Source organism: Staurois parvus, unplaced genomic scaffold (genome assembly GCF_062004578.1).
Source record: "Staurois parvus isolate SC_StPar_1 unplaced genomic scaffold, SC_StPar_1.0 ptg000814l, whole genome shotgun sequence".
NCBI classification, from domain to species: Eukaryota; Metazoa; Chordata; class Amphibia; order Anura; family Ranidae; genus Staurois; species Staurois parvus.
The window spans coordinates 1,823,135-1,850,049 of NW_028318610.1; the positions used below are offsets into that span (position 1 = coordinate 1,823,135).

The 26,915-nt window shown below is 41.9% G+C and overlaps 1 protein-coding gene across 1 annotated transcript in view; it reads right to left on the minus strand.

The window, feature by feature from the left end:
• The window catches only part of COBL (cordon-bleu WH2 repeat protein), a 570,333-nt gene that overhangs the window by 39,462 nt on the left and 503,956 nt on the right, over window positions 1-26,915 (minus strand). The window contains 4 exon segments of the mRNA XM_089654939.1: window positions 1,045-1,278; window positions 8,022-8,129; window positions 13,519-15,617; window positions 17,979-18,088. Of these exon segments, the coding sequence (XP_089511065.1) occupies window positions 1,045-1,278; window positions 8,022-8,129; window positions 13,519-15,617; window positions 17,979-18,088 (2,551 nt within the window).

Genomic DNA, 26,915 nt, shown 5'->3' on the forward strand with positions numbered 1-26,915 from the left:
GCCTTTAAATTGTGACAATGGGTGCAGGGAGGCCCGCTGACACAGAGAGGATTAGGGGGTGTATAATAACATGTTACATCGTAAAAATGGGTGTAACATGTAACATATTACTACAGGTGAACTTATTCTTTGAGCTGTTTCAAAATAATGCATCAATGTAATAAGGAATACATTAAATATTAACACATTTAAACCTTATTACAACCAGGGTTTGACATTAGTTTTTATTAAAGTTAATATGATCATTTTTAGTGAACCACCTTATGAAAAGAAAAAAAAACTATTTATATAAGCACAACGTTTGCTTGATAAAGCTGTGTAATAAGAAACAACAATGCTTCTTACATGGTGTAAAAATGGCAACACAAGCTAAAGTGCACTTACAATTTATAATATATTATACATTACAAATACTACAATGTGGATTTGGCGTAAGATATCTGAGGTCGCTGCCTCACTGGCGGGTACCCCGGTACGATTATCCATACAGGCCTGTCTATTGGGGGGCTCATGTCCCGGGGGTCCCTGTTGCCACTATGAGACTGATACATACTATTTGTATTGCCACTTTATGGGCTATTGCCTTACATTGGAAGTCCAATGCTGTACCCTTGGCCTCTGTTTTACGCAGGGTTGATGCTGTGATGCTCATGGAACGTATTCATTATACTTTACTGGATGGGATGCACTTATTTGCTAAAAAATGGGAATCATGGAAGGATTGTAGACATTTATTGCATCATTAACAACATTCCAAGTGAAGGCTGACTGGCGTATACTGTTGAGAGATGTATCATTCAGCCTACTTTATTGTCTACATATTTCATGTACTTGCAATCTATTCTTTTCTATTTCCTCTCTTTTTTATGTTAATATACTTTTCTACATTGTATTTTTCAATAGTGCCTTGTTTTTGCTGTAAGAATCACTTGAAAATGTACTGTTGTTTTACAGTTTACTTTTGCAAAATAAAACCGTTTGTAAACAAAAAAAAATACTACAATGTGAAATAAAATAAAAAGATAGATATTTTTGCTACAGTACCTTTTTCAGTTTTGAAGCACCTTGGCCAGAGCGGATAGCTTCCATTAAGGCTTCCCTTGCATCTACAGTGTTGTGTGCTAAGACCGGAGGGGGTTTGGGAGCAGAAGCTAATGTAGGTGGTGGAGGTGGAGGTGGAGGCAGTACTGGTGAAGAAAGAATAGATGTCTTTGTTGCTGTAGATACATTGTCTGCGTTTCTTATTGACTGTAGTTCATCGGATGCAACAGAAGATACCTAATAACGAAAAAGAAGACATTTACTTAGAATTGTTTTAAAATAATATACTGGGTTTACAATTGACTTCTTTTAAATGTCATAAATATTTAGATGTATCCTAGACATTGGGAAAATGAATCCCGCAAAGATCATGCCCCAACAATATTTTATTTTTACTAAGATATAGATAAGAACAAAGACACAATATTTTACAATCTGTTTACTAAACAACAGCTTTTAACAATCAAGGTAACAGATTAATAAGAAATGGTGAACATCTAAGATAATGACATCTTGAAATAGGGTAACCAGAATCACATATTCCAATCAATAGAATTTTACAACGGAATGTTTTGACTTCAATAAATATTGACTCAGCGGGTATTTTAGAGTAGATTGAAAAAACATTTTCTTAAATTTCTGGGCCTTGCTGCAAAATCAATCGAACTGATTCTATAGGTTGATTTTTTTTAAAATAACAAACATTATACTCACCCAGGGGCAGACTGACAACTCATGGGGCCCCTGTGTCCTCGCCCACACCCAAAAAAGCCTATGAAAAAGCCAATGAAAGGTACCAGAGGCATCTCATGGGGCCCCCTACTGACCCCGGGCCCTTGGGCAGTGCCCGAGTGCTTGACTGGTCAGTTCGCCCCTGTACTCACCTGTATTTGCAATGGTTTTGCACAAAGCAGCCCTGATCCTCTTCTTTGTAGGTCCACCACCGGTGGTCCTGGCTCCTCCCCCCAGCCAATTACCCCTGATAGCAAGCCTCCTGTTATGGGGATACTCGAGCAGGCTCACTCCCTGTCGGGGATCGCCGCAGCACTGGGCTCGGCGCAGTGCACCGCTCTGTGCAGGGACGCGGGCACTGGGACCTGGCCGACCGCGGCAATCGAGTTTGCGCATGCACGGAAGAGACCGCGGGCACGCGCTTGGCACCAATGACAGCGCAGGGCGGGATATTTAAATGGCCCTGAGCTGTCATTCAGTGCCTTCTGGTCTCCTTGTATCCTGTATCCTGTGAACCTGTGAATAAGTGAGTTGCTGACCCAGATTGTGCCCTGACCTTGCTGTTTTCTCCTGTCCTGACTCTTGCTTGCCTGACCTCTCTCCTGGATGCCCCCTATTGGACCTGACCTGCTGTTGTTGACCTGGCGTGTGACCCGACTACTCTCTGCCCGCTGCTTTGTACCACACCGTCCCGATAGTTACCGACCCGGCCTGCCTGACCTCGCACTCGCTCAGCCATTCATCCATCCATCCCGTCGGGATCTCCCAGCCTTCTCACATTAGGCTCTTCCTCTGCAGGAACCCTCGGCGGATACCTCTACCAGTGGTGAGTGTGCCCAGTAACTGCGACCTGGTCTCAGAGCGCTACAAGTCCATCCCCACCATCAGGGGCCCTGGTGAATAAGTGCTCTGGGACTTAGATTCCGCACTCTGGAAGCACCTCACCGGTGGGTTGCTAGAGGTACCGCTGGGTGGTCCCTTACACTCCCTAGCCTCGCTCCTGTGAATGGACATTGTCCCTTCACACACATAGTGTGGCTCGGCCCCGCACCCCCACTCTCTGTTCATTGGCTCCTGCTGATGTGTGAGCCAATGAGGAGAGAAAGACCCAGGAGGGCCGTGCCTCTCATGTACATTGATGGATCCAGATGCAGCTCAGGTAAGTATGGGAGGACCAAGGAGGGAGCTGCACCCAGAAGGTTTTTTACCTTAATGCATACACTTTAAAGGGGGACCTTTGGATAGCATAATGAAGAGTTAATATCTATGCAAGGTTTTTTTTTGCTGCTTTAGACACAACAGGAAGTAATTTTGTCAAAGTGAGGGAAATCCTCTCTTAGTTGTCACTACAGCAAGTGTTCCCCATTACTCCTGTCTTAATGACAACTGAAAATTTTGGATTTTCTCTTCCTTTCGGTTCCTGCCAAAATGGTTATTCTAGTAAACAGAGAGACTGAATCTGCTTATCAGTGATAGAGACAACAATACAAATCTGAAATGGCTACTAGCACTCCTCTATTGTATCCGAAAGAAAAAACTGGCTTTAGGTACATTTTATATTGTGCTAAAGTTATCAATCAAGCAAAATTATCACATGGTTCTTACCACAATCAATGCAAAGCATGCTGTGCCATCCTGAAACGGGCTAAAAGAGCCATAGGGTAACAGCTACAATTTTGGAAGCATCTCTTGCACTTGATTACAGAAAAAATTGCTACTTATCCACACTTCACTAAAGAAAAAAAAAAATTCAAGAGCCCTTTCCAACTGGTGCGCTATGTTAATGTGCACTATAGCATTTTAAAGGACCACACCAAAAAAGGTGCTTTCAGAATGAGTGGCACTGGATCACAAGAGAATGGTTTTACCATGCATTGTGGAATAGTGATTACCTGGACACAGCTGTGTTTGTTTTAACCACTTCCTGTCCGGACACTTTCACCCCCTTCCAGTCCAGGGCAATTTTCAGTTTTCAGCGCTATCACACTTTGAATGACAATTGCGCGGTCATGCAACATTGTACCCATATGATTTTTTTACCATTTTTTTGAGACAGATAAAGCTTTATTTTGATGGTATTTATTCACCGCTGGGATTTTAATTTTTTTTGCTATGTAAGTGAAAAAGTCCAAAAATTTTGAAAAAAGTGTTTTTCTTATAAAATTTTGAAAATAAATAATATTTCATCATAAATCTTGGCCAAAATGTATCCCGTTATCTTTTTAGTAAAAAAAAAAAATACGCCAAATTAGTTTATAACCAAAAATTATAATTTTTTAAAAACATTTTTACATTTTTATTTTATTTTTTTATATTATTTGTTTTTTTTTTTGTTTTTTTTTTACATACTGTCACCCTAGCAGTACAGTGTCACCATGGTGACACTGAACTACTTGTGGGGGGTGATGAAGATTTTTTTTTTTCACAGTGATTGCTTTTACACCCATATAGGATGTAAAAGCAATCATTTCTCTTTCTCTCTGTCTGCATTCTTGCAGCCATTGAGAAATACTGTGTGAGCTGTGATTCGTCAGAGCTTGTCACATGGTACAAGGCTGTTGTGAATAGCCTTGTACCATGTGACCTCTGTGATCATTCACAGATTTCACACGTAGTAAGCAATGATGTCACAAGTGACATCTTGCTTACTACTTTGCATGTGATCACTGATTGGCCAATCAGTGATCACATGATCGGGACCTCGTACAGAGGTCCCGTCCGACGAGCGGTGTTTCACTGGCACGGGCACCAGATCGCGGTGCTGCACGCACAACTAGAAATAGTGGGTGCCGTTTATGAACGGCAACCCGCCCCTGGAGTGCCACCGTCCTGCCGTTTAAAAACAGTAGGCGGACGGCAAGTGGTTAATCAAGGTTCAGTGAACATGAGTAATGTTTGGGTGCTGAATCTGAACCCCGTTAAAATCAATAGGTGCCAAATATTAAAAATAAGTTCTGGCCATTTTCTGGGCTAATAGGCAAGAGATTGCCAACAAAAGGCATGGGGGGCTGGGCACTGCTCTAGGGAAACTGTTTTGCCTGGGAGCAGTGATTTTAGTACTGCTTAAAGTGAAACATTAAGAATGTAAAATTAAATAACATGTCGGGGGGGGGGGGGGGGGTGTCCTGCCTGTGAAGTAGTGTATCTGTGCAAAGTACAAAACCTACTACAAAAAAACGTACATGAAACATTTCTGGCAAAATGATAGCTCCCAGCCAATTCATTCTGTTTATAAGCAGACGACCAGGCATGATATTCATCTATACCAGACCCTTATCCTAGGTATAGGTCGGATATACAGTGGGGAAAAAAGTATTTAGTCAGCCACCAATTGTGCAAGTTCTCCCACTTAAAAAGATGAGAGAGGCCTGTAATTGGCATCATAGGTAGACCTCAACTATGAGAGACAAAATGAGAAAAAAATTCCAGACAATCACATTGGCTGATTTGGAAAGAATTTATTTGCAAATTATGGTGGAAAATAAGTATTTGGTCACCTACAAACAAGCAAGATTTCTGGCTCTCACAGACCTGTACCTTCTTCTTTAAGAGACTCCTCTGTCCTGCACTCATTACCTGTATCAATGGCACCTGTTTGAACCTGTTATCAGTATAGAAGACACCTGTCCACAACCTCAAACAGTCACACTCCAAACTCCACTATGGTGAAGACCAAAGGGCTGTCGAAGGACACCAGAAACAAAATTGTAGACCTGCACCAGGCTGGGAAGAGTGAATCTGCCATAGGCAAGCAGCTTGGTGTGAACAAATCAACTGTGGGAGCAATAATTAGAAAATGTAAGACATACAAGACCACTGATAATCTCCCTCGATCTGGGGCTCCACGCAAGATCTCACCCCGTGGGGTCAAAATGATCACAAGAACGGTGAGCAAAAATCCCAGGACCACACGGGGGGGACCTAGTGAACGACCCACAGAGAGCTGGGACCAAGGTAGCAAAGGCTACCATCAGTAACAGACTACGCCGCCAGGGACTCAGATCCTGCAGTGCCAGACGTGTCGCCCAGCTTAAGCCAGTACATGTCTGGGCCCGTCTGAAGTTTGCTAGAGAGCATTTGGAGGATTGGGAGAATGTCATATGGTCAGATGAAACCAAAATAGAACTGTTTGGTAGAAACACAACTCGTCGTGTTTGGAGGAGAGAGAATGCTGAGTTGCATCCAAAGAACACCATACCTACTGACAAGCATTGGGGTGGCAACATCATACTTTGGGGCTTTTTCTCCGCAAAGGGACCAGGACGACTGATCCATGTACAGGACAGAGTGAATGGGGCCATGTATCGTGAGATTTTGAGTGCAAACCTCCTTCCATCAGCAAGGTCATTGAAGATGAAACGTGGCTGGGTCTTCTAACATGACAATGATCCCAAACATACCGCCCGGGCAACGAAGGAGTGGCTTCGTAAGAAGCATTTCAAGGTCCTGGAGTGGCCTAGCCAGTCTCCAGATCTCAACCCCATAGAAAACCTTTGGAGGGAGTTGAAAGTCCGTGTTGCCCAGCGACAGCCCCAAAACATCACTGCTTTAGAGGAGATCTGCATGGAGGAATGGGCCAACATACCAGCAACAGTGGGTGCCAACCTTGTGAAGACTTACAGGAAACGTCTGACCTCTGTCATTGCCAACAAAGGATATATAACAAAGTATTGAGATGAACTTTTGATATTGACCAAATACTTATTTTCCACCATAATTTGCAAATAAATTCTTTCCAAATCAGCCAATGTGATTGTCTGGATTTTTTTTTCTCATTTTGTCTCTCATAGTTGAGGTCTACCTATGATGCCAATTACAGGCCTCGCTCATCTTTTTAAGTGGGAGAACTTGCACAATTGGTGGCTGACTAAATACTTTTTTGCCCCACTGTAGATGTTAAGGGGGGACCCCACAAAAACAATTTTTAGGGTGCAGCCAAATTCATAGCAGGCCCTTTAGGTCTGGTATGAATTTTAGGGGGGACCTTATGAAAAAAAAAAATGGGATGAGGAATCCCAGTTTCTATACCAGACCCTTCAGGATACTGTGGTGTCATTGGCCAAATATGGTCATGTCCATATCTATTTCAATCTCAATGTTTTTAACATACAGGAAAAAACAAAAATAACATTTTTCCTTAACCACTTGCCGTCCGCCTGCTGTTTATAAGCGGCGGCACTCCAGTGGCGGGTTGCTGTTCATAAACGGCACCTGCCATTTCTAGGGAGCACGCAGCACTGCGATCCTGTGCCCGCCGTGTCCTCCGGACACAGCGAAACACCGATCGTCGGACGGGCCAATCAGTGATCAAATGCAAAGTAGTAAGCAAGATGTCACTTGTGACATCATTGCTTACTACGTGTGAAATTTGTGAATGATCACAGAGGTCACATGGTACAAGGCTATTCACAACAGCCTTGTACCATGTGACAAGCTGTGACCAATCACAGCTCACTCAGTAGTTCTCAATGGTTGCAAAAATGCAGACAGAGAGAAAGAGAAATGATTGCTTTTATATCCTATATGGGTGTAAAAGCAATCACTGTAAAAAAAAAAAAAATCTCCATCACCCCCCACAAGTAGTACAGTGTCACCATGGTGACACTGTACTGCTAAGGTGACAGTATGTAAAAAAAAAAAAAACATAAATAATATAAAAAAATAAAATAAAAATGTAAAAAAAAAAGTTAAAAAATTTTAATTTTTGGTTATAAACTAATTTGGCTTATTTTTTTTTTTTTTACTAAAAAGATAACGGAATAAATTTTGGCCAAGATTTATGATGAAATATTATTTATTTGCAAATTTTATAAGAAAAACACTTTTTTTTCAAAATTTTTGGACTTTTTCATTTACATAGCAAAAAAAAACAAAAATCCCAGCGGTGAATAAATACCACCAAAATAAAGCTTTATCTGTCTCAAAAAAATGGTAAAAAAGTCATATGGGTACAGTGTTGCATGACCGCGCGATTGTCATTCAAAGTGTGATAGCGCTGAAAGCTGAAAATTGCCCTGGACAGGAAGGGGGGGGAAAGTGTCCGGTCTGGAAGGGGGTAAAACATTTTCAGACTGCAAGTGGCTAAAAAAGACTTCATGAATGTGGACATTTTTATTTTCTTCTATGGGATATGGTTACACTCATAATTTTACAGATAATTACACAGAGGTTACAAAAAAGCAATTACAGGATCTCTGAATACAGCCTGATACAGATGCTGCTGTCATATTTAACAAGTTTCCACTTGCCTTTTTAAGCCTGGAGATACCATTGTGAGCTCGAATTGCTGATAGAAGTGCAGATCTTTCATTCTCTGGCTCACAAAGCTTCCTTTCCCCTCCATCTGTTGGTGAACTCTAATATAAATAAAGAATATATTTGTAGCATAAGAATATCTTTGGCAGCTAACAATTTGTTTACAGAGTCAAAATATACAGAAGATTCAAAATGAACTGAAATGAACTAAGCTGATATAAGTAATAAAATACAGGTGAACGGGGTAACCTGCAAAGTCCTTCCAGCAATGGAAGCTGGAAAATGAGGCATTTTAATATACATATGAGTTGATTTACTAAAACTGGAAAGTGCAAAATCTGTTACAGCTCTGCATAGAAACCAATCAGCTTCCGGGTTGTTTCTTGTCAAAGCTTAACCTCCTTAGCGGTGTTCCCGGGTGTAGCTCGGGGTAATATGTCAGTGCCAAAAGCGGTAACCCCCGAGCTACACTCGGGCTTACCATGCGGCGTTGCTCAGGGGGTCCCTGCAGCGCTTACCTTGTCCTTCGCTCCCGCGATGCGTCCCCTGCAGCGTCCCCGGCCGATGCCGGCATCCGGCTTCTGTGTTCCGGTCCCTGTGACGTCGGGACGTACGGGCGGCGGAACCGGCGGGAAATTTGAAATTTTTAAAAAAAATGTCATTTTTGCTGTCATTGCTGTTTCAATGCATTTCACATACATTTTGTCCCGAGTGCTTTGTCCGGCGCCCTGCCTGCATTTTGACTGTTCTTTCTGCCTGGAAACTTAGAAAAGTCCATGGCGTCCAAAAGGCGTCCCTTTACGTCAAAAGCGGTTTTAGACCGGCTAGAGAACAGCGATAGTAAATCAGAACCACTTGCAGAATTGAGTGATAATGATTCGTGGAGGAAATTCGTCATCAGACACTGAAAACGATTTTGCTACTTTGCTCAGTGATGTGCGAACTTGGCGCTATATTTCACATTTCAGTGTTTTTGGTTTGATTATATTATTGAATTAAATGTATTATTATTATTATATTATTATTTTTTATGATTATTTATTAAATTATAATTTATGATTTCATGTTTCAAATTTTATCCTACCCGGGATATTTACTAGACTTTTGTTCGGACAGATTTCAGCGAGTAATTCCTAAAAATTACAGCCTACAATAAAAAAACTACATATTTCCATGCAAAATAATGGTACCGCTTTCAGCACAAAAAATCGGAAAGAATCATACCGCCAAGGAGGTTAATTGAACAAACTGAATTTAGAAGCTGGCTGGCTACCATGCGGAGCTGCACCAGATTTACACTCTCCAGTTTTAGTAAATCAACCCCACAGTGTATCTTTAGCTGCTAAGGTTGATCTCCTGTCTGCACTCAACCCACAACAGTACAATCAGTCTGTATATGCAGTAAAGCGTGCTTGTTACACTCACTGTGGAACCTAAGGGGTTAATCCTCATCACTGTGTAAAAATGCTGTTTGATCTTGACTTCTCTAATTCTCCCCTTCTTCCAGTGTCCCCCTCTTATCTCTTGATAAGACACATCGTGTGGAGACACTGCACATGCTCAGTTTGGTGTGTATTGCTAGAGAGGTTTTTTTTTTTTTTTTCTTGTGAGAGTGCATTTGATCAACACAAGGCCAATCAGCACTGCTCAGAGGTCAGCTGTTCTACATTGTCCTGGAGAAAACTCCTCCTACAAGCTTTAACCAGTGCTCTGCTGGACACTGCTGGAAGTCACAAGACTGCTCTAACTGCTGATGAGAAAAGGTATTTAGCAGTTTCTATTTACTAAAATAATTGCACTTCCATGTTCTCTGTAGTGTGGGAGATAAGATATAGTGAGTGCAGGGTCCTGGGTTTAGTAACACTTGAATTATGCCATTAAAAGCATTTGTTCATTATATATGTTCAATAGATGCTGTTAACCACTTGCTGTCCGCCTGCTGTTTATAAACGGCAGGACGGTGGCACTCCAGGGGGGGGTTGCTGTTCATAAACGGCACCCGCCATTTCTAGCTGTGTGCGCTCCCTAGGAGCACGCAGCACCGCGATACGGTGCCCGCTGTGTCCTCCGGACACAGTGAAACACCGATCGTCGGACGGGACCTCTGTATGAGGTCCCGTCCGACGATCACTGATTGGCCAATCAGTGATCACATGCAAAGTAGTAAGCACGATGTCACTTGTGACACCATGGTGACACTGTACTGCTAGGGTGACAGTATGTAAAAAAAATAAATAATAATAAAAAAAAATAAAATAAAAATGTAAAAATAATTTTCGGTTATAAACTAATTTGGCTTATTTTTTCTCTCTAAAAAGATAACGGAATACATTTTGGCCAAGATTTATGATGAAAGATTATTTATTTGCAAAATTTTACAAGAAAAACACTTTTTTTCTAAATTTTTTGACTTTTTAATTTACATAGCAAAAAAAAACAAAAATCCCAGCGGTGAATAAATACCACCAAAATAAAGCTTTATCTGTCTCAAAAATATGGTAAAAAATTCATATGGGTACAGTGTTGCATGACCGCGCAATTGTCATTCAAAGAGTGATAGCGCTGAAAGCTGAAAATTGCCCTGGACAGGAAGGGGGTAAAAGTGTCCGGACTGGAAGTGGTTAAAGTAGTATTAAACCCAAAAGTAAACATTTATTATACTGCATCCTACTAATTCTTTGATATTGTGGCTGCATCAGTTTTATTTTTTAGGCTTACCTTCATTTATTTTCACCTGGTGATCTGGCCAGTAAGTCTGTCGTTTTTCAAGTAGTCCTGCATATGTAGCAGTTAGAGGGTCGCGTCAAACCATTTATTACAGGGGTGCTTACAATGATCAAATTTTATTTATTTATGTAACATCTTCATCCCAGAAGGAATAAATGCTGCTTCAGGTGTCCTTTTATGACACAGAGAATAGCTGTGATTCAGAGGATCGCAGCTATTCTCTGGTCATTCACAGTTTATGACACTCAGGAGATCAGCGGAGAACATGTTCAGCTCTTCACTGGAGATCTGTGTTCTCCCTCCAGATTCTCCAGCCCAGAGCTGAGGAATAGGAGGGACCGAAAACTAAGCAGAGATAATTTACCTCTGCTTAGTAAACTGATCTTTTACTGTAATCTCGCGAGATTCTAGTAAAATCAGCCGTTTTCCAGCGTTTGTAGACCGTTCTCCCTTCACTTGGAGAACTGATCTACATATGCTTCATAAACGGCATTCACAGGAGAACTGAGCAGCGATCTATTACTGCTGGTTCATAAACGGACACCATAATTGCTTAAAAGTTTTAGATGGATTTGGCTTTAATTTGTCAGTGTATTTAAATCTGCTACTGCATCTAACACTCCCCCCCCCTCCGCCCAGAATGACAATGCTCCTGCCCAAAGGTGTCTCTGTTGCTCATTCATCCAGAGTGTAAGCGTTCTAATACAGAAGGTGTGTTAGTGGCCGGGTCACCAGGTGAAATAAAGGGAAAAAAGTCTAAAAAAAGAAATTTAAAAGAAGTATGGGAATCTAAAAAAAACAAACATAGTGTATATACTCACCCAGATTCCTGAAGCAGCGATCTGATGCCGCAGCTGTCACCTGCCAGCCCTACACCGAGAACTGAGCAATCAAATACAGCTGACTGCTGAATTCCAAGGTCCCCTCTGAGTACTTCCGGTGACTGCTCTGTGCTTTGCCCAGGGGCAGACTGACAACTCATAGGGCCCCCGGGCGATAGGGGATCATGGGGCCCCTGTGTCCTTGCCCAAACTCAAAAAAGCCTATGAAAAAGGTACCAGGGGCATCTCATGGGGCCCCCTACTGACCCCGGGCCCTCGGGCAGTGCCCGAGTTTCCAAATGCTCAGTCCGCCCCTGGCTCTGCCCCTACAACACTCAGTGGAGTGCCGGAGGTAGAAATGGCTGGCTCAGGATCTCAGCTGGCTGATCAAAAAAAACAGAAAAAAACAGATTCACCCATCCACACATTCGAGGTGGAGAGTGAAATCTTCTTTCCGCTGTGCTATTTTATTCTGACAGCAGGACTCCTCCACTCTCAGAATACACTGAGCAGCGCTGCAGCTGATTGGCTGTATGTACTTACTGAACTCAAATTTTCCAACATATCCATTTTAGAGGCACTAGGTGACTCCTCTAGAACAGGAACGGCCATAGACAGATTGAAATTCAGCAAGTCCCTGCTGAAACGGCCAAACTTTGATCCATCTATGGCCAGGTTTAGGCTGTAAATGTTTGGTTCGTGGCTTTCTGCCCTGGTGATAAGATGGTCATAATGCCAATATTTACACTTGTAAGATGCATGTATAACAAAATGAAAAACTTTCCTAGGAAATAGTACTGTGTGTGTCAGTAAATACAGGGAAAGGCCAAAATCACCGAATACATATTCAGTTAGATGGCTCAATGCATACCATTTTTTTAATTAACCGCCTCCCACCTGCCATATAGTCCAATGACGTGTGCAAGGTGGTTCTCTCATTCTGGGAGGACGTCATATGACGTCCTGCCATTCTCACTGCGCATGTGCGGCTCAGGGGGCGTGCAGTGCGGCGATCGGCGGTGTGCTGTGTCCCTCGGACACAGCGGATCACCGATCACGGAAAGAGCCGAAGATGTTGGCTCGGTCATGTGATCAGGTGTGTCCAATCACAGCTGATCACATGTAAACGGGGAAATGCCGGTTATCAGCATTTCTCTCCTCTCGAGCTGTCACGCTGACAGAGGAGAGGAGAGCCAGTAATCGGCTTTCCGCGGAGGGGACATGTACACTGATCATCAGGGCACTGACTGCGACTGCAGGACTGCGGCGGACATTCTGACACTGGGGGGGAACTGACTTGGCGTCACTGACATCCCCAGTGACACCAAGACAGTGATCAGGGCAAAAAAAAAACACTGACACTGTACTAATGGCACTGGGGAGGAAGGGGTTAACTTTTTTATTCACTGAAAGGGTTAACTGTGTGAGGGGAGTGTTTTACTAGGGGGCGGGGGTGTGTACTGCAGGGAACACGGCTGATCGGGAGAGAGAAACTCTTCTCTCCGGCTCAGCATGTCAGGAGCTGACAGGGAACTGACAGAGAGCAGAGCTACTGCAGCCCTGCTCTCTGTCAGTGATTGCCGCTAATCGGCGGGACACAGCCAGTAATGACTGGCTGGGACCCGGCGATGGACACCCGTGGCCACGATCGGCGGCGCAGGTAGGGCGGTGGCGCGCCCCACACCTGTTTTGCAAAAGCATGTTTTAAAATGTGGTTTTGCGCAGCCGTGCCACCCTGCCAACGTATTTCTACAGTGGCTGGGTGGCATGTGGTTAAATGTGCCCAGTAAATCACCTCTCCCTATAGAAGAACCATCATACATGCGTTACACCTTATATTATGCTAAAACATGATATACTGTGCTTTACGATGCCATCCATGAAGGTTTTCTAGAAATAGTTATGGATTATTAGCATTACTTTATATTTGGTGACATTTTACCTGTATTTTTCGCAGCTTTTCTTTTCCTTTGCCAGACTGAATTGCTCCCATTAAAGCACTATGCAATGAGATGTCTTTTTGCACAGGTTTTTGGACCACAGGTCGAAATTTTGCTTTAGGTCCGAAAACACTGTTGCTGCCAGAGTTGTCTGGCTCATCTATTATTGTAGAAGGTATGGTGTCTACTTCACTTTTATCTTCTTTCTCAGTTATTGTTACAGTAGCTATTGGTGCTTTTGTGGGTCCAAATGCATTTTCTTGTTCTATTTTCATAGACTTTTCTCTGACGGCTTTTAAAAAGGCATTGGATGGCACATTAGATGTTGGACGAATGCGGGACAATACAACTGCAGAATTTTTTTCCGTTTTTTCCAACACAGTTATATTTCCCTTTGCAGGGCCGTTAAATTGCTGTGTTCTAGATAACAAATCATCTTTTTTAACCTCAGTGGGTGTTTCCTCACTGAGATTGCTGCTTTTATTAGTTAATTTCATTTTATTTGTCAACTGACCATCCTTGTTGCCATGGTTTGTATTCAATTCTGTAGATATTTCTTGTTTAGCTGCAGATTTCATTTCTTTTTTTGGCTCCTCTGGGGTAGAGTTTATATTATCTATTACGGAGGATGCCACGGAAGCGGAGCTTTCGTTGTTGTCATTCAAAGAATCACGTTTGACCTCTGAAGCTTCTAGTGTTTTTTTATTTACAGGTTCTGTATATTTGAATATAGCAGATGCCACATATTGGCTCGATGTCCTCTTTGAAGGTTTCAAAAATGGAGGTTCTGGTTTTGCTTGATTTGATTTTTCAATAATAATCACCTTTTCTTGGGAAGTTGTTGATAACAAATCTGGTTTGGTCTGTTTTGGTCCTCGGATCCTGTCACTGATGGCAGGGCCATGATCCAATTTTCCTTTATTTGTGTTCTGTTTAATAGTCTCATTTGCTTGCCTGGGTTGTTTGTCATTTAACGTAGGTCTTAAAAGTGGCACGTCTGTTTTCTTGATCGTGTTTTCAATAATGATGACATTTTCCTGGGGAACGGCTGTTGGTACTGGTTTGTTCTGGTGCAATGTGTTATCCCTGTCATTTAGTTTATTAACAGGTATTGGCTGTGTTAATGGTTTTGATGAAGTAAAAATTGATCTGTTATCCACAGTTTCATTTGGCTTATAATTCTTGAGAGAAGCAATCCGTTTACCAGGCTGCTCTTTTGATTCCCCTCCTTGTGCATCCATTGAACTTGATCTCCAAAACTCTTTAGCTCTTGCAACCAGAGGTTTTTCCACAAGTGGACTTTCTGTGTCATTCGCAAAATTATCACTTTTGTCAAAAGATGACTGTGGGCTTATTAGATTCCCTTGATCATCTATCTTGATGGCACTTGAAGTAAGGGAAACGCCTCTATCATATTTTTTAACAGTGGGCTTTGGAGGAACCACTGTAAATGTGGTCATGCCAACTTTTGGTTCATACGTCTGTTGGCGCCACAGATTTGGTTTGGTGGCTTCTGCTGCCTTAGTATTGTTTTGTGGAGCCTGTATTTCTTTGATTCCCAATTTTTGTCGACTTTCAGGCATTAGGTTAGCTTTATCCTTATCTTGCTTTGATTCGTTTTCTGTTTTTATGGGCAAAGCTGACACAGGTGGATTAGATGATACATGTTCAATGGTATTTTTGGGCCTGTTAGATGAATTGGAACTAAACTCACTTTTAAATGAAGTTTTTTTGGGGGTATCTGCAGACTGTTTAAAACTGTTGCCACCGGGCTTCGCTGTTGGAGAGTTGGGTGATTGAACGTTGCTGTGTGCTGTGTACGTTTTTCTTGAAACACTTTCACCATGGGAAATAAAACTGTCATTTTTGGGGCTGCCTACAGCAGTAGACTGTTGCATTACATTGAAGTCATTTGCAGGTGGAATTGTATGTACACTATACTTCATACTGTATGTGGAAACTTCAGGAATCTCATCTATAATGGTGACAGGTACAGCAGCACCACTTTCCTTGTACTCGTAAACCTGTCTGGATTCCTCTCCTACTGGACTGGACCGAGGACTGATATGATTGCTTTTAATGTGGTCCCCATCATCCATATCTGTAAAATAATATACATTTACATTCATCTACATTTCACTGACATGATTAAGTACATATTTAAAAAATGTTTTATATGAGGAATGTTCACACAGATGTTTAAAAAAATATTAATTTACTATTTTCTTTTCTGATGCCTAACAATGTGAGTGGATGTTCACAGGAATGAATGTCCAGAACATAATGGTTTCCCACATTTATAAAGCTGCCAGAATCCTATCGGGGTTAACCCTTTGAGGACCGTAAGATTTTGGAACGCCAAAAGAATCAATTTTTTTGTTTTTAAAGTTCGTACACTTCAGTTGCTGTAACTAAGCCATTTCATGAAATAATTGACAAAAAGCTACATCCATTTGTTGTTTGTTGATAAAAACTAATATTTTGACTCAAACCAAAAAAAAAAGAGTTTTAAATTCTTAATCAGATGATACACGCAATTAAAAACATGGGACAAATACGTCCCTTGGTCCTCAAAGGGTTAAGCGACTTGTTGAAGGGCTTGTGGAGAATATTTATGTCTACACGTAGACCCTTGATGTAAGCTATTGCGCTCAAAGCTGGTTTGGTGATGTCCTGGCTATTGTGGTTGGATACTACTGCAAAATGCAGTAGACATTTGGTAGCCCCAAAAGATTTGGAATTAAACAGAGGAACCCCCATGGATAAAGGATAACAATATACGAGGTGTTCTTCAAAACGTTTCTGCACTTTTTCTATGTATACATATCTATGTATAAAAGTGTGCAAACTTTTTGAAGACCCCTCGTGTATTTTTAGGCAACATTATTAAAATACCACTGCATTGGGATTTCATAATATATCTTATCTCCAAGAAATATGTTGATGGTGTTTGAACCTAGTTTCTATTAATATACTGTATAACCTTTTACATGGAAGAAATCACAGTCTATGCCATCTTACTTACATTAGCAAAAAGAAACAAATTACGATACTGAATTAGTGAATAAAAGCACATGGTGTACTTTCTACATGGCGCGCCGACCTAGTGCATTATCGTTTAAAATAATTTATTAAAGAAACAAAAATAGATATCATACTCACAATGGACATAATAACACAGGCATGTCAAACTGAACAAGACGTATGATCCAAACAACATCTGAGTCCATACGATGAAACCCTGCATGAGCCTGAGGAAGAGGTTATGTTCTCGAAACGCGTTAGCCAGTTGGTCATCCAGGGTTCCATCGTATGGACTCAGATGTTGTTTGGATCATACGTCTTGTTCAGTTTGACATGCCTGTGTTATTATGTCCATTGTGAGTATGATACCTATTTTTGTTTCTTTAATAAACTATTTTAAACAATAATGCACTAGTTCGGTGCACCCTTTTTCTGTTTCTCCATTTGTATCCAGTGTATTTGGACCACCCCGGTCTGTTGAGGGCAGCAAGCAGTGCATATTCCAGAAAATTCCAGAACATTCCTATTGGGTCTACTGAGTCCTTTCCTAGCGCAGGAGTAAAGTGTTTGTTGTGTTGTACTTTCTATATGTCCTTACACTCAATAATGTGTTAGAATATTATCACTAGATCGGGTATGGTGTCTACCTTATTTCCCTCATCCAAATACCTGGAAGTCCAGTTCAACTCTGAGATTTATTAAAAGCACTTTTATTTCTTTAAAAAATGGGAATGTCCTTCTGCGCTCAATATGAATCAATCCCTATCCTAACAGCTGCTATCACTCTACCAATAAGTAATATAATACCACACACTAAAATAGTGAAGCGCTAAAATAAATCCCTATATATACATGATATGTAACATCAAAACTGTAATAATTACAAAATACCCTCAACATAAAAATAATTTATCCGTGAGATATCTTAAATAAATAAATATATCATGAATAAACGTGACATAAATAACTCGTAATAATATAAACCCGTGATTAAAAATAAATAACAAAATTAATATTCCCTTAATATTTCTTCAAATTAATCAGTGATATGAAATCAAAATCCGTGATTATAATAATCAATAATACAAAAATTAATATATATATCCGTGATAAATTGTGACAGACCTATAAGATTGGAATTAATACAACTGTGATTCTTAATCAAAATAAGTGATTATTAATTAATGTGACGAACCATATATCAAAATATTCAATAGAAAATAAATTGTATATTAAATCTTTTATTTCTTTCCTGCTGACAACACTAGTAGCAAAAGTGTATACTATCTAAAATGCTAATTTATTTATAGGTTGTCAGTGAAGAATAAAGCATGTGTCAAATGAAGACGTAGTCCTATATTTTCTTTCTTTGCAGTATTTTCATATTTAAACATATAAAAAAACAAATCATTACAATATATAACATAACAAACATTACCTTCTGAATCTTCATCCAGTTCTGCCAGTGTATCTTGGAACTGTGTAGTGATGAACATATCCTCATCGCCACTTCGTACTGAGGTCACTTCATCTTCTACCCGAGTTGAACTTAAAAAAGAAAAAAAGTATTTTAGTACATTTTTTCCTGTGTATGTGCCACGCTTTTCTGCTTCATGTAACATTTTGTATTAATATACTTTTAAAAGTTTGGAATATAACAGTCAAGCATGTTAAACAATTCAATTGTTATAGTCGAAGTTCATCCAAAACCAGTAATGAAGTTGTGGATGGACTTTAGATGGTTAGTCTGATTACACATTCCCTCAGAATCCTTGGGCAGATTTTCCCATAATCTTGGATCCTCTGAGGTATAGGAACCTACTATAGTTTGGTAATCTGTTTTTTTGTGGATCTACAGGCATCCATCACTTTAAATACTTAACTATTTTACTAACAAAAAAGTTACAGCAGTAAATTTAGCATTTGTGCTTGCCAATAGTAAGAATTTGAAGACGCTAAAACACTGAGAGAATAACACTGAGAGAATACTTCTTAAAACTTTGGGGAGCTTTAAATAGAGAGAAGATACATTTTAATAACTGACTTCACATCAGACAGTACATAAACATTTCCTCATGTGTCAGGCACATAAGGAGGGATAAGGAAACATTTCTCTCCGATAATGAATTCCTGACATGCTGCACATTTCTTCTAGTAGCAAGTTTAACACTGTAGTTAATTGTATTGTTGCCAACATCTACAATTTCCCTGCGTAACACAAACTAGAAAACTTGAGTAAAGTGGTTTGTCAAGGAAGTAACAGCTACATTGTAAAAGTCTTATGATGGTTACACTGATTGGCTAGTTTATTTGTGCCATCACTGTCTGCAGAAAAATGATCTATTTTTTTCAATATATGTATGTATTATAAATGTTATAAATTATAATTCTAAATTATTGAAGACGCTTTCCATAAGAAAGGTTACAAGGACAAAACTATCAACACCGGCATAAACACAGCCTTGAGAACCCGAAGGGAAAATCTACTTCAGTACAAAGAGAAAAAAACAAACAACCGTGTACCTCTAGTAACCACATACAACCCGGCACTAGAAGGGATAAGAAAAATAATCAAAGATTTACAACCCATCATAACAGAGGATGGAACTCTGAAAGAAATATTCCAGCAACCCCCAATACTGGCCTTCAGACAACCCCCCAACCTCAGAAATAAACTAATTAGTAGGAAACTTCCTTCTGATTATGATGTCACAAATAATGGAAGCAAACCCTGCAACAAGAAACGCTGCAAGCTGTGCAACCAAATCAATCCATCAAAAAGTGTCAGACACTCAAAAGGGATCTTCAATATCTCTGGATCATACAGCTGCACCTCCAGTCATGTTGTGTACCTTATCCAGTGCAGAAAATGCAGCAAAGGATCTTATGTTGGCGAAACAGGACAGAAGTTGCAAACAAGGATGAATCTGCACAGACATACCATCAAGGAACATAAAGAAGATGACCTCTGCACACCTGTGAGACACCATTTCACACAACCAGGCCACACAATGGGAGACCTCAATGTTTTAGTTCTGAAAGGAAAATTCAAATCCATTCAGGAAAGAAAAACTTTTGAACTAAGAATGATAATTCTATTTGATACAAGAGATAACGGCCTGAATTTGGACATGGGATTCCTCAATAATTATCCAACAGTTTTTTGCCTATTAGCTAGCTTGACCCCCTCTGTGTGAGTGTAGTATCTATCCCCCCTCCCCCCCTCCTTTTGCTGTATCTTATCTGTAGCCTTTTTTTTTTTTTCATCCCTTCTAACATTCTGCTTAAACTTTGTGATTTGTACAGTACTGCTTGGACCTGAAGAAGGGGACACACCCCGAAAGCTTGTCCTCAAAATTGTATGTTAGTGCAAATAAAAAAAGTATCACGGACAGTACTCAATTGTTTCTGTCGCAAATGCACTAATACAGCTACAATCAACTCAAGCAATTATAAATAAAAAAACACTTGCTTGGCAGGACTCACTTATGAATGAAGGTAATACTGGTATATTTCAAAAGGACAAAAAGTCCATATTTTGAAAACATAAGATAACTAGTGGTATTTATACACATTCAGATAGACTTGTTCTGTAATGTTGAAGACATTTTGTAGCTAATTTAGTTCTATTTGGTGTCAGGAACATACCCCAGCATTTATAGCTACACTAAGGAATCCAATTACCATTCAACGTGTCAAAGAAGCTGTTGATTGCCTGAGAAAAGAATAGCACAATCAGCATCTGCCTTGACACATTTCATGGAAATGGGATTAGGGTGATTAAATAACCTGTGAGAATACAAATGCTTGGGTATGTTCCTGACACTCATAAGAACAGAAGAAGTGGCTTCAACATTTCAGTATCTGTTATCAGTCATCAGGAGAGAGAAAGGAGTGTCCCCACAACCGGGGGTGGTCCTGCTCTGAAAGTCTGGGGGGAGGGCATGTGGCTCTTTAGTCAAGTTCTCTCCCTCCCGTGGGTTCACCCTTCCGGGGAGCACCACCTAGTACTTGGGTTGGCCTTGCTTCACCAGGCCTCCCTAATTAAGGGGTCCGCCTGGATTAAACCAGAGGTGGACCAGTAAGTAGACCAACAAAGAGATTTGTGAAAAGAGATTCACAAGAAAGCGGCTACATTATGGACAGAATGTGATACTCAGAAACATTTCCCAAAATTATGCTTTATTACACATTAATAATTGACAATCGGGCAATCGCCCTGGTTTACCATCACCTCAGTATGAGACAATACACACAGACCTAAAACCATTTAAAATCACACCAAGACCGATTTTAAATGGTTTTAGGTCTGTGTGTATTGTCTCATAAACAAATCTCTTTGTTGGTCTGCATATTTTTTGGCTACTGGATGGAAGCCATATATTGGGTGATACAGTAATTTATATTTGAACCTCTAAACCTATTTTTTACTAACTGTGGACCAGTAAGTACCCCAGTCCCTGTCAGGAGCTTTGCACCCCAGGGAATCAACTCTAGGGTCCTTTCTCTTCAGAGGAGGACCATGTGTACACCCTATGCACTTTCTGTGCTTCACTTTTTGTGTGGTCATTCTTTGCACTGGGTGGTACGTTTTGCAAGTATGTTTCACTACACCATGGGACATAAAATAAAATCAGTAAAAGTACAATTGAATGTGACTAACTACAATTAATTATATCATGACCTGGATAAATAAATGAGAACCTTCACAAAGCTATTATATTAATTTTAAAGTAGTATAAACACCCCCAAAATAACCCCCTTTTTGGAGAGTAGACACCCCAGAATGATTGCATTGTTTGCATAATTATTTGGAAATTGAGACACATGCTGGTATTGAGGTGACCAGGGGTGGACTGACCATTTGGAAACTCGGGCACTGCCCGAGGGCCCGGGGTCAGTAGGGGGCCCCATGAGATGCCCCTGGTACCTTTTACATAGGCTTTTTTTAGTTTTGGCAAGGACACAGGGGCCCCATGATCCCCTATTGCCCGGGGGCCCCATGAGTTGTCAGTCCGCCCCTGGAGGCGACTAAAACACGGAGCTAGGTAGCAATGCACTACAAGCTATACACAGAAGAAAGTGATGGAAGGGTTAATGCACAGGTCACATACAAAGGGAGGATGGAAATGAGGGGTTTATTGTGCAGATGTGCAGGATAAGGGAGATGAAGTGGAAAATATATAGGTCACTGAAGGGACAGTATGGGGATCAGATGCATAGGAGAGGAGGGGAGGGTCTCAAAGGGTTCAAAACATTACTTGCATCTGCTGCAAATGTGTTTTCCAAAGTGATCAGAACTAATGAATGACTGTTGTGAAAGGAAAGGGAGGGCTCACAGATGTAAATATTACACCATTTACACCTGTGATTGGTCTCTCTTTGAGCAATTGCAGTGATCTCATGGTACAGAGCAGCTCAGATCGACTTTGTAAAAAGTGTTTATAAATAGCACTGCAAAAATAAATAAAATTTAAAGACATACGGCGGTAGGTAAGTGGTTAAATTTACTTCCAGGTCAACTTGTAACAGGCTTAGTTTACAATGTTATTTTGTTTTCTTTTCTGTTATAAGCTGATATTTCTTTTTTCATGCTGGGAAACAGGAATGCAGTTGAAGCACACTGTTCTTTAAGGTCAATTTCTACAAAGTACCATACAACAAAGCATTGTTTTGGCTTCAAAATTCAGCACATTTCATAAACACAATTTAACATTCCATTTCATGCAGGTCTGGACTTAGAAGAAAACCACAGAAAACCGCATGGTTATCTTTGTTGATTGTACATCTTTGGCTGCCTCCCTGGAATAATGTATGCTTTATTCTGCTATCAAGTTCAACATATGAAGTAGTAGTGATTGCATTTTCTTGCTATAATTTTTAGCAACGATTTTTGAAACCTTAACTCCTTAACTCCTACAACTTTCAGTTGTAGTCACAAAATGACTGTCCCTTAAACATTTCTGAAAGAAGATCCTAAAACACTTTGATTAAACTATGGCTGTGGCCTATTTAAAGTACAAATAAAGGTTCCTTCATGATTGTTTGAACATGTTTGAACAAGTACCAGATCAGGGGCGGACTGACAACTCATGGGGCCCCCGGGCAATAGGGGATCATGGGGCCCCTTTGTCCTTGCTCAAACTCAAAAACGCCTATGAAAAAGGTACCAGGGGCATCTCATGGGGCCCCCTACTGACCCCGAGCCCTCGGGCAGTGCCCGAGTTTCCAAATGGTCAGTCCGCCCCTGTACCAGATCCAGTTACTATGGGATGCACAAGCCTCAGAAAATAAACAGAAAACCTCTTTACCTTCCCTAATGAGCCATATTCAAATAAATCCCACATGGCCCCCTTCCAGACACATTGGGGAAAATTTGCTAAAACTGGTGCATTCAGAATCTGGTGCAGCTGTGCATGGCAGCCAATCAACTTCTAACTTCAGCTTGTTCAATTAAGCTTTGGCAATAATGCAGGCCATAGATGGGGAAAAAAACTGGCTGATTTTTTAAAAAAAAAAACGAAAAATCGGTCGTTCAAGCGGCCTACGTTACCAGGCACGGTAAAAAAAAAAAAAAAAAATCGGCCGATTTTCATCCCGTCTACAGCCGGCAAAAAGTGTCCCTGCAGAGAGCTCCGCTATTTCTTTGACAGTTCCTTGTCATTTATAGCGGTTGCAACAATGTATCTATTTGTATCCATTTAGGATACAGACGTTTTTATTTGGAAACAAATAGATACATTGTTGCAACCGCTATAAATGACAAGGAACTGTCAAAGAAATAGCGGAGCTCTCTGCAGGGACACTTTTTGCCGGACTGGAATTCCATCTTCTTCATCCTCTTCTTCATCTTCTTCTTCTTCATCCTCTTCTTCTTCCTCTTCTTCAGCTTCTTCAGCCTCTTCTTCAGCTTCTTTAGCCTCTTCTTCAGCTTCTTCATCCTCTTCTTCATCCTCTTCTTCTTCTTCCTCTTCTTCATCCTCTTCTTCTTCTTCATCCTCTTCTTCTTCTTCATCCTCTTCTTCTTCTTCTTCCTCTTCTTCCTCTTCTTCTTCTTCCTCCTCTTCTTCTTCATCCTCTTCTTCTTCTTCTTCATCCTCTTCCTCTTCTTCATCCTCTTCTTCTTTTTGTCTCATGCGCAGATTTTTTATCGGTAAAAAGATCGGCCAATTTGCCCATAATTGCCGCGAAAATCGGCCGATCTGCAAAATCGGACGATTTTTTTCCAACTTTACCGATAAAAAAAATCTGCCAAAATACCGAAAAATGGCCGAACAATTAGCCCACTAACGATTCGAAAATCGCCCGACTTTATTTTCGGCCGAAAAATCGGCCGATTTTCGACCCATCTATGGCCTGCATAAGACCTGGAAGATGATTAGTTTCTATGCTGAGTTGCAACAAATTTTTTTCACTCTCTAGTTTTACTAAATAACCCCCACATGTCACAGAGGGAGGGTTGGGTCAGGTGCCTCCTGACAATCCACAGGCTTGTGAATCAGCAGTGATAGTGCACCACACATTTTTTCATCCCACGGTAGTGCAGGTAGACAAAGTCTATAATAGAATGGCAACTCTATTCTGAATTCTGAATAGTGCAGCATCATGTCAGCACCATCACAGGAAGATTTACTGTCAGCATCAACATGCATTTGTGGGACTTTGCAGGGGGACTAAGATAAATCTGTACGTGCATGTGTACTTATAATTAACCACCTCCCGCCCGCCATATAGTCCAATGAGGGACGCAAGGTGGTTCTCTCGTTCTGGGAGGACGTCATATGACGTCCTCCCATTCTCCCGGCGCATGTGCGGCTCAGGGAGTGCGCAGCGCGGCGATCGGCGGTGCGCTGTGTCCCTCGGACACAGCGGATCACCGATCACGGAAAGAGCCAAAGATGTCGGCTCGGTCATGTGATCAGCTGTGTCCAATCACAGCTGATCACATGTAAACAGGGAAATGCTGGAATTTCTCTCCTCTCAAGCAGTCATGCTGACAGAGGAGAGGAGAGCCGGTAATTGGCTTTCCACGGAGGGAACATGTGCACTGATCATCAGGGCACTGATGATCAGTGTGCCCTGATGATCAGTGTAGCCCCAGCAGTGCCACCTGTCAGTGTCCATCAGTGCCTTGTGTCAGTGCTCATCAGTGCCTCGTGCCAGTGCCCATCAGTGCCACATATCATTGCCTACCAGTGCACATCAATGCCACATATCAGTGCCCATCTGAGCTGCCTTTCAGTGCCACCTATTAGTGCTGCCAATCAGTGCCACCTATCAGTGTGCATCAGTGCCACCTATCAGTGCCGTGTCAGTGCTGCCTATCAGTGTCAGTCAGTGCCGCCTAACAGTGCCAGTCAGTGCCGCCTAACAGTGCCAGTCAGTGCCGCCTAACAGTGCCAGTCAGTGCCACCTAACAGTGCCAGTCAGTGCTGCCTATCAGTGCCAGTCAGTGCCGCCTACCAGTGCTGCCTATCAGTGCCATATATCAGTGTCATGTATCAGTGCTGCCTTTCAGCGCCCATCAGTGATGCCCGTCAATGCCCATCAGTGCCACCTACCAGTGCCTCCTCATCAGTGCCCATCAGTGCCACCTGTCAGTATCCATCAGTGCAGCCTATCAGTGCCCACCACTGCAGCCTCATTAGCGTATATCAGTGAAGGAGAAAAATCACTTATTTACAAAATTTTATAACAAAAACTAAGAAAAAACTTTTTTTTTCCAAAATTTTCAGTGGTTTTTGGTTTGTTTAAGAAAAATAAAAATCCCAGAGGTGATTAAATACCACCAAAAGAAAGCTCTATCTGTCACAAAAAAATGATAAAAATTTCATATGGGTACAGTGTTGCATGACCGCGCAATTGTCATTCAAAGTGTGCTAGCGCTGAAAGCTGGAAATTGGCCTGGGGACAGGAAGGGGGTAGAAGTGCCCTGTAGGCAGGAAGGGGGTAGAAGTGACCTGTAGGCAGGAAGGGGGTAGAAGTGCCCGGTAGGCAGGAAGGGGGTAGAAGTGCCCTGTAGGCAGGAAGGGGGTAGAAGTGCCCTGTAGGCAGGAAGGGGGTAGAAGTGCCCGGTAGGCAGGAAGGGGGTAGAAGTGCCCTGTAGGCAGGAAGGGGGTAGAAGTGCCCTGTAGGCAGGAAGGGGGTAGAAGTGCCCTGTAGGCAGGAAGGGGGTAGAAGTGCTCTGTAGGCAGGAAGGGCGTAGAAGTGCCCTGTAGGCAGGAATGGGGTAGAAGTGCCCTGTAGGCAGGAAGGGGGTAGAAGTGCCCTGTAGGCAGGAAGGGGGTAGAAGTGCCCTGTAGGCAGGAAGGGGGTAGAAGTGCTCTGTAGGCAGAAAGGGGGTAGAAGTGCTCTGTAGGCAGGAAGGGCGTAGAAGTGCCCGGTAGGCAGGAAGGGGGTAGAAGTGCCCTGTAGGCAGGAAGGGGGTAGAAGTGCCCTGTAGGCAGGAAGGGGGTAGAAGTGCCCTGTAGGCAGGAAGGGGGTAGAAGTGCTCTGTAGGCAGGAAGGGCGTAGAAGTGCCCTGTAGGCAGGAAGGGGGTAGAAGTGCCCTGTAGGCAGGAAGGGGGTAGAAGTGCTCTGTAGGCAGGAATGGCGTAGAAGTGCCCTGTAGGCAGGAAGGGGGTAGAAGTGTCCTGTAGGCAGGAAGGGGGTAGAAGTGTCCTGTAGGCTAGTGGTTAAGGGTTTCAGCATATATGTTTTTAATGGGAGGCAATAGTTTACTACTATAATCAGTAGCTCTTCTGCTTTAGTTTTTTCCCAATCTGACTGCAATGTGAGAGAAAAAGAAAAATAAGCAATGTATTATCACTTTCATGCTAATTTTTATTCTGGATTCTAGATTTTATAACAATTTATAACACTACTGTGAATATTGTTAAAGAATACCTGGGAGCCTTGAGGTGAGCCTGTTAGACTGTGGATGGAGGCCATAGGGCGCATGTGAGGTGAGGTATCGCAGGATTTTCGAAGTTTGTCAATGAAAGTGTAAGGGACCGCCCGGCGGTACCACTAGCACTCCACTGATCGGATGTTCCCAGCGCACGGAGTCTAAGCCCCAGAATACTTGTTCACCAGGGCCCCTGATGGTGGGGATGGACTTGGAGTACCCCAGGACCAGGTTGTGACTACTGAGGACACCCGTCAGTGGTAGGGGTATTCGCCAGGGGCTCCCACGGGAGAGAGCCAGGTATGAGGAGGTCTGGAGACCCCGTTGAGAGGGACAGATGGATGGATGGATGGATGGCTGAGCAAGTGCAAGGTCATACAAGCCGGGTCGGTAACTATGGGGACGGTGCGGTACAGAGCAGCGGGCAAAGAATAGTCGGGTCACACGCCAGGTCAGCAACAGCAGGTCAGATCCAATAGGGGGCATTCA